Below are 8,784 nucleotides of genomic sequence, written 5' to 3'. Positions count from 1 at the left end.
TACACATGAAGTACAGAAAGTACATGTGATGTACGGAAAATATACGTGATGTGCATAAAGAGCACATGATGTAATGGAAAGTACATGTGATGTACATAAAGTACTTGTGATGTGATGTAAAGTACATGTGATGTACATAAAGTACTTGTGATGTGATGTAAAGTACATGTGATGTACATAAAGTACTTGTGATGTGATGTAAAGTACATGTGATGTACATAAAGTACTTGTGATGTGATGTAAAGTACATGTGATGTACATAAAGTACACGTGATGTGATGTAAAGTACATGTGATGTACATAAAGTACTTGTGATGTGATGTAAAGTACATGTGATGTACTTAAAGTACACGTGATGTAATGTAAAGTACATGTGATGTACATAAAGTACTTGTGATGTGATGTAAAGTACATGTGATGTACTTAAAGTACTTGTGATGTGATGTAAAGTACATGTGATGTACTTAAAGTACACATGATGTGATGTAAAGTACATGTGATGTACATAAAGTACACATGATGTGATGTAAAGTACATGTGATGTACATAAAGTACTTGTGATGTGATGTAAAGTACACGTGATGTACTTAAAGTACACATGATGTGATGTAAAGTACATGTGATGTACATAAAGTACACATGATGTGATGTAAAGTACATGTGATGTACATAAAGTACTTGTGATGTGATGTAAAGTACTTGTGATGTGATGTAAAGTACATGTGATGTACTTAAAGTACACATAATGTGATGTAAAGTACATGTGATGTACATAAAGTACTTGTGATGTGATGTAAAGTACTTGTGATGTGATGTAAAGTACATGTGATGTACTTAAAGTACACATAATGTGATGTAAAGTACATGTGATGTACTTAAAGTACACATAATGTGATGTAAAGTACATGTGATGTAAAGTACATGTGATGTACATAAAGTACACATAATGTGATGTAAAGTACATGTGATGTACATAAAGTACTTGTGATGTGATGTAAAGTACTTGTGATGTGATGTAAAGTACATGTGATGTACATAAAGTACACATGATGTGATGTAAAGTACATGTGATGTGATGTAAAGTACATGTGGTGTACATAAAGTACACGTGATGTACTTAAAGTACACATGATGTGATATAAAGTACATGTGATGTACATAAAGTACTTGTGATGTGATGTAAAGTACATGTGATGTACATAAAGTACACATGATGTGATGTAAAGTACATGTGATGTACATAAAGTACACGTGATGTGATGTAAAGTACATGTGATGTACATAAAGTACTTGTGATGTGATGTAAAGTACATGTGATGTACATAAAGTACTTGTGATGTGATGTAAAGTACATGTGATGTACATAAAGTACTTGTGATGTGATGTAAAGTACATGTGATGTACATAAAGTACACATGATGTGATGTAAAGTACATGTGATGTACATAAAGTACACATGATGTGATGTAAAGTACATGTGATGTACATAAAGTACACATGATGTGATGTAAAGTACATGTGATGTACATAAAGTACATGTGATGTACATAAAGTACTTGTGATGTGATGTAAAGTACATGTGATGTACATAAAGTACACATGATGTGATGTAAAGTACATGTGATGTACATAAAGTACATGTGATGTACATAAAGTACTTGTGATGTGATGTAAAGTACATGTGATGTACATAAAGTACACGTGATGTGATGTAAAGTACATGTGATGTACATAAAGTACACGTGATGTGATGTAAAGTACATGTGATGTACATAAAGTACACATGATGTGATGTAAAGTACATGTGATGTACATAAAGTACTTGTGATGTGATGTAAAGTACATGTGATGTACATAAAGTACATGTGATGTGATGTAAAGTACATGTGATGTACATAAAGTACTTGTGATGTGATGTAAAGTACATGTGATGTACATAAAGTACACGTGATGTGATGTAAAGTACATGTGATGTACATAAAGTACACATGATGTGATGTAAAGTACATGTGATGTACATAAAGTACTTGTGATGTGATGTAAAGTACATGTGATGTACATAAAGTACACGTGATGTGATGTAAAGTACATGTGATGTACATAAAGTACACGTGATGTGATGTAAAGTACATGTGATGTACATAAAGTACTTGTGATGTGATGTAAAGTACATGTGATGTACATAAAGTACTTGTGATGTGATGTAAAGTACATGTGATGTACATAAAGTACTTGTGATGTGATGTAAAGTACATGTGATGTACATAAAGTACACATGATGTGATGTAAAGTACATGTGATGTACATAAAGTACTTGTGATGTGATGTAAAGTACATGTGATGTACATAAAGTACACGTGATGTGATGTAAAGTACATGTGATGTACATAAAGTACACGTGATGTGATGTAAAGTACATGTGATGTACATAAAGTACTTGTGATGTGATGTAAAGTACATGTGATGTACATAAAGTACTTGTGATGTGATGTAAAGTACATGTGATGTACATAAAGTACTTGTGATGTGATGTAAAGTACATGTGATGTACATAAAGTACACATGATGTGATGTAAAGTACATGTGATGTACATAAAGTACTTGTGATGTGATGTAAAGTACATGTGATGTACATAAAGTACACGTGATGTGATGTAAAGTACATGTGATGTACATAAAGTACACGTGATGTGATGTAAAGTACATGTGATGTACATAAAGTACTTGTGATGTGATGTAAAGTACATGTGATGTACATAAAGTACTTGTGATGTGATGTAAAGTACATGTGATGTACATAAAGTACTTGTGATGTGATGTAAAGTACATGTGATGTACATAAAGTACACATGATGTGATGTAAAGTACATGTGATGTACATAAAGTACTTGTGATGTGATGTAAAGTACATGTGATGTACATAAAGTACACGTGATGTGATGTAAAGTACATGTGATGTACATAAAGTACACGTGATGTGATGTAAAGTACATGTGATGTACATAAAGTACTTGTGATGTGATGTAAAGTACATGTGATGTACATAAAGTACTTGTGATGTGATGTAAAGTACATGTGATGTACATAAAGTACTTGTGATGTGATGTAAAGTACATGTGATGTACATAAAGTACACATGATGTGATGTAAAGTACATGTGATGTACATAAAGTACTTGTGATGTGATGTAAAGTACATGTGATGTACATAAAGTACATGTGATGTACATACAGTCATTACTTTCTAATGATCAATCAGCATAAAAAACAAACAAACAAAAAACACGTCCTTTGGAGTCACTTCCATTTTGAAGTCTTTGTTTCTCTTTTCTCCCTTTTGGCTGCCAATGAGCCACACAAGTACACAGAAGAAGTATGTACATAGTTCAGGGTCACCAAGTACACAGAAGAAGTATGTACATACTTCAGAGTCACCAAGTACACAGAAGGAGTATGTACATAGTTCAGAGTCACCAAGTACACAGAAGAAGTATGTACATACTTCAGAGTCACCAAGTACACAGTAGAAGTATGTACATAGTTCAGAGTCACCAAGTACACAGAAGAAGTATCTACATAGTTCAGAGTCACCAAGTACACAGAAGAAGTATGTACATTATTCAGGGTCACCAAGTACACAGAAGAAGTATGTACATAGTTCAGAGTCACCAAGTACACAGAAGAAGTATGTACATAGTTCAGAGTCACCAAGTACACAGAAGAAGTATGTACATAGTTCAGAGTCACCAAGTACACAGAAGAAGTATGTACATACTTCAGAGTCACCAAGTACACAGAAGAAGTATGAACATAGTTCAGGGTCACCAAGTACACAGAAGAAGTATGTACATTATTCAGAGTCACCAAGTACACAGAAGAAGTATGTACATAATTCAGAGTCACCAAGTACACAGAAGAAGTATGTACATTATTCAGAGTCACCAAGTACACAGAAGAAGTATGTACATAATTCAGAGTCACCAAGTACACAGAAGAAGTATGTACATAGTTCAGAGTCACCAAGTACACATAAGAAGTATGTACATAGTTCAGAGTCACCAAGTACACAGAAGAAGTATGTACATACTTCAGAGTCACCAAGTACACAGAAGAAGTATGTACATTATTCAGAGTCACCAAGTACACAGAAGAAGTATGTACATAATTCAGTCACCAAGTACACAGAAGAAGTATGTACATAGTTCAGAGTCACCAAGTACACAGAGGAAGTATGTACATACTTCAGAGTCACCAAGTACACAGAAGAAGTATGTACATTATTCAGAGTCACCAAGTACACAGAAGAAGTATGTACATAGTTCAGAGTCACCAAGTACACAGAAGGAGTATGTACATAGTTCAGAGTCACCAAGTACACAGAAGAAGTATGTACATAGTTCAGAGTCACCAAGTACACAGAAGAAGTATGTACATAATTCAGAGTCACCAAGTACACAGAAGAAGTATGTACATAATTCAGTCACCAAGTACACAGAAGAAGTATGTACATAGTTCAGAGTCACCAAGTACACAGAAGAAGTATGTACATTATTCAGGGTCACCAAGTACACAGAAGAAGTATGTACATTATTCAGAGTCACCAAGTACACAGAAGAAGTATGTACATAGTTCAGTCAGCAAGTACACAGAAGAAGTATGTACATAGTTCAGAGTCACCAAGTACACAGAAGAAGTATGTACATAGTTCAGAGTCACCAAGTACACAGAAGAAGTATGTACATAATTCAGAGTCACCAAGTACACAGAAGTATGTACATAGTTCAGAGTCACCAAGTACACAGAAGAAGTATGTACATAATTCAGAGTCACCAAGTACACAGAAGAAGTATGTACATCATTCAGAGTCACCAAGTACACAGAAGAAGTATGAACATTATTCAGGGTCACCAAGTACACAGAAGAAGTATGTACATTATTCAGAGTCACCAAGTACACAGAAGAAGTATGTACATAGTTCAGAGTCACCAAGTACACAGAAGAAGTATGTACATTATTCAGAGTCACCAAGTACACAGAAGAAGTATGTACATAGTTCAGAGTCACCAAGTACACAGAAGAAGTATGTACATAGTTCAGTCACCAAGTACACAGAAGAAGTATGTACATAGTTCAGAGTCACCAAGTACACAGAAGAAGTATGTACATAGTTCAGTCACCAAGTACACAGAAGAAGTATGTACATAATTCAGAGTCACCAAGTACACAGAAGAAGTATGAACATTATTCAGGGTCACCAAGTACACAGAAGAAGTATGTACATTATTCAGAGTCACCAAGTACACAGAAGAAGTATGTACATAGTTCAGAGTCACCAAGTACACAGAAGAAGTATGTACATTATTCAGAGTCACCAAGTACACAGAAGAAGTATGTACATAGTTCAGAGTCACCAAGTACACAGAAGAAGTATGTACATTATTCAGAGTCACCAAGTACACAGAAGAAGTATGTACATAGTTCAGAGTCACCAAGTACACAGAAGAAGTATGTACATAATTCAGAGTCACCAAGTACATAGAAGAAGTATGTACTTAGTTCAGGGTCACCAAGTACACAGAAGAAGTATGTACATAATTCAGAGTCACCAAGTACACAGAAGAAGTATGTACTTAGTTCAGGGTCACCAAGTACACAGAAGAAGTATGTACATAATTCAGAGTCACCAAGTACACAGAAGAAGTATGTACATAATTCAGAGTCACCAAGTACACAGAAGAAGTATGTACATAATTCAGAGTCACCAAGTACACATAAGAAGTATGTACATAATTCAGAGTCACCAAGTACATTTGGGGAGTACCAATGTCAGGGGGCGGGGCTAAAGGTGTTGGCAAAGTGCGCTCAGAGTCCAGTGTTGTCACTTCTTCTTGAAAAGGTTATTTCCTTCCAATCAAGCAGAAGGAGAAATGATCAGAGTAATAATTAGTCATTCTTTACAATATTGAACATGATCAGAGTAATACTTTGTCATTCTTTACAATATTATGCATGATCAGAGTAATACTTTGTCATTCTTTACAATATTATGCATGATCAGAGTAATACTTTGTCATTCTTTACAATATTATGCATGATCAGAGTAATACTTAGTCATTCTTTACAGTATTGAACATGATGAGAGTACTACTTAGTCATTCTTTACAATATTATGCATGATCAGAGTAATACTTTGTCATTCTTTACAATATTATGCATGATCAGAGTAATACTTTGTCATTCTTTACAATATTACGCATGATCAGAGTAATACTTTGTCATTCTTTACAGTATTGAACATGATGAGAGTACTACTTAGTCATTCTTTACAATATTATGCATGATCAGAGTACTACTTTGTCATTTTTTACAATAATGTACATTATCAGAGTACTACTTAGTCATTCTTTACAATATTATGCACAATCAGAGTACTACTTAGTCATTCTTTACAGTATTATGCACGATCAGAGTACTACTTAGTCATTCTTTACAGTATAATGCATGATCAGAGTACTACTTAGTCATTCTCTACAGTATAATGCATGATCAGAATAATACTTAGTCATTCTTTACAGTATAATGCACGATCAGAGTACTACTTAGTCATTCTTTACAGTATAATGCATGATCAGAATAATACTTAGTCATTCTCTACAGTCCACCTGCTACTTAGAAGACCAAGTGGATCACTGGAGGACACAATATTTCTTGTAGTCCGACTCAAAGTCTTCATCCATGCTACTGGTGTCGGCCATCTTCTTGCCGTCAGTCCTTGGCAGGAAGTGGGAGTAGTTGACTTCCTGTTGCTCGTAGAAGAGGATGTACGCCGAGTCAGTGTCAATCTCCGCAGAATGTACTTCCTGGAAGAAGATCATGGATTCAGTTAGAGTCACTAACAACAGCACAGTCCTGGACGGCAAAGCTGCTGGATCAGAGACTTCCTGTCGGACCGTGGGACCGGAGTTGGGCCTCAGGTCTCTGCAGACCTCAGCCTAAACATCAGCTCTCAGGGTTTGTACGGAGCCCTCTGCTCCTCACTTAGTACCCACAACTGCATCTCACCCAGACGATGCCACTTCAGTGGGAGTGCAGGGGGTTGGGGGTTCTGAGACTGGTGTGCTGATAACAACCTGGACCTGGACCTCAACATATCCAAGGCAAAGGAGGGGATTGTGGACTACAGGACAAGGAAGACTGATCTGATTATCGGGGAGGTGTGGAAAGTTCCTGGGCGTGTACATGAATGGAGCTCCAACCACGAGGAGGACCCAACCTGAGGATCCTCTGCAGGATCACCTTGAAGGGAGCTGCTCCACCGAGAGTTTAGAGTCTGTGCGTAGGTCGCCAGCAGCAGCAGGTAGTAGAGAGGAGCATCAACAACACCCAAAGGTATATTGGTCACCCTCTGCCCCCCTACAGGACCTCCACTCACCGAGGGTTGGCGGCCTGACTAACTATGGCGGTTCTAGCACTTTCTTCTGAGTGCAGCAACACTGCTGAAGCTGTCTCTTCACCAGAACTGCAGACGCCGCACCAACCCACCGGTTCTTCCTTTCTCTCTGACTCAACCCTGGAGCCAGCAAACTGGAAACCTTCAACATCCTGGCTGGACATTAAAATTCTGTCCATTAAAGTTGTAAAGAAAATGGTTGACAGAGGTCAGCTCTGGCAAAGTCCAGTCCTCAGTGGAAACCCGTTTGACTTAGTGCCGACATTGGGGACTAGGTTCTGACGCGGGTCAGGCAGGGAACTAACAGTGCAGATCTGCCACTAGCCCACAGGACCCCTACCACCCCGGTCTCCTGGCACCTGGGACGAGGCTAAAGACTTTCTGATGGAGGACCAACAGACCGAGGAACAGCTCCAGGATGCTAAACTCTCCCACAGTCCGTCCCCACTAATACATTGTCTTTTTATTTCTCTGACACTAAAGCAAAGTGACATAAAAATGCTGGACCGCTCAAGTCTTTGTCAAGGTCAACTTACCAAGTCAGCAGGGGGCCGACCTTCTGTTGGTGTGTGTGACACTTACCTTACAACTGCTGTCATTGTAACAGTACCACTTGGTGTGTGACACTTACCTTACAACTGCTGTCATTGTAACAGTACCACTTGGTGTGTGACACTTACCTTACAACTGCTGTCATTGTAACAGTACCACTTGGTGTGTGACACTTACCTTACAACTGCTGTCATTGTAACAGTACCACTTGGTGTGTGACACTTACCTTACAACTGCTGTCATTGTAACAGTACCACTTGGTGTGTGACACTTACCTTACAACTGCTGTCATTGTAACAGTACCACTTGGTGTGTGACACTTACCTTACAACTGCTGTCATTGTAACAGTACCACTTGGTGTGTGACACTTACCTTACAACTGCTGTCATTGTAACAGTACCACTTGGTGTGTGACACTTACCTTACAACTGCTGTCATTGTAACAGTACCACTTGGTGTGTGACACTTACCTTACAACTGCTGTCATTGTAACAGTACCACTTGGTGTGTGACACTTACCTTACAACTGCTGTCATTGTAACAGTACCACTTGGTGTGTGACACTTACCTTACAACTGCTGTCATTGTAACGGTACCACTTGGTGTGTGACACTTACCTTACAACTGCTGTCATTGTAACAGTACCACTTGGTGTGTGACACTTACCTTACAACTGCTGTCATTGTAACAGTACCACTTGGTGTGTGACACTTACCTTACAACTGCTGTCATTGTAACAGTACCACTTGGTGTGTGACACTTACCTTACAACTGCTGTCATT

General features: G+C 37.8%; 1 protein-coding gene across 6 annotated transcripts in view; it reads right to left on the bottom strand.

The window, feature by feature from the left end:
- Window positions 1–3,289: 3,289 nt before the first annotated feature.
- The window catches only part of usp32 (ubiquitin specific peptidase 32), a 113,081-nt gene continuing 107,586 nt past the window's right edge, over window positions 3,290–8,784 (bottom strand). For all 6 annotated transcript variants that reach the window (XM_061919335.1, XM_061919333.1, XM_061919332.1 and 3 more), the window contains one exon: window positions 3,290–6,859. In XM_061919335.1, the coding sequence (XP_061775319.1) occupies window positions 6,686–6,859 (174 nt within the window). In that variant the 3' untranslated portion in view covers window positions 3,290–6,685. The remainder of the gene's footprint in view (window positions 6,860–8,784) is intronic.

Source organism: Nerophis ophidion, linkage group LG13 (genome assembly GCF_033978795.1).
Source record: "Nerophis ophidion isolate RoL-2023_Sa linkage group LG13, RoL_Noph_v1.0, whole genome shotgun sequence".
Classification (NCBI taxonomy): Eukaryota; Metazoa; Chordata; class Actinopteri; order Syngnathiformes; family Syngnathidae; genus Nerophis; species Nerophis ophidion.
This window is presented reverse-complemented; position numbering and strand designations above follow the sequence as displayed.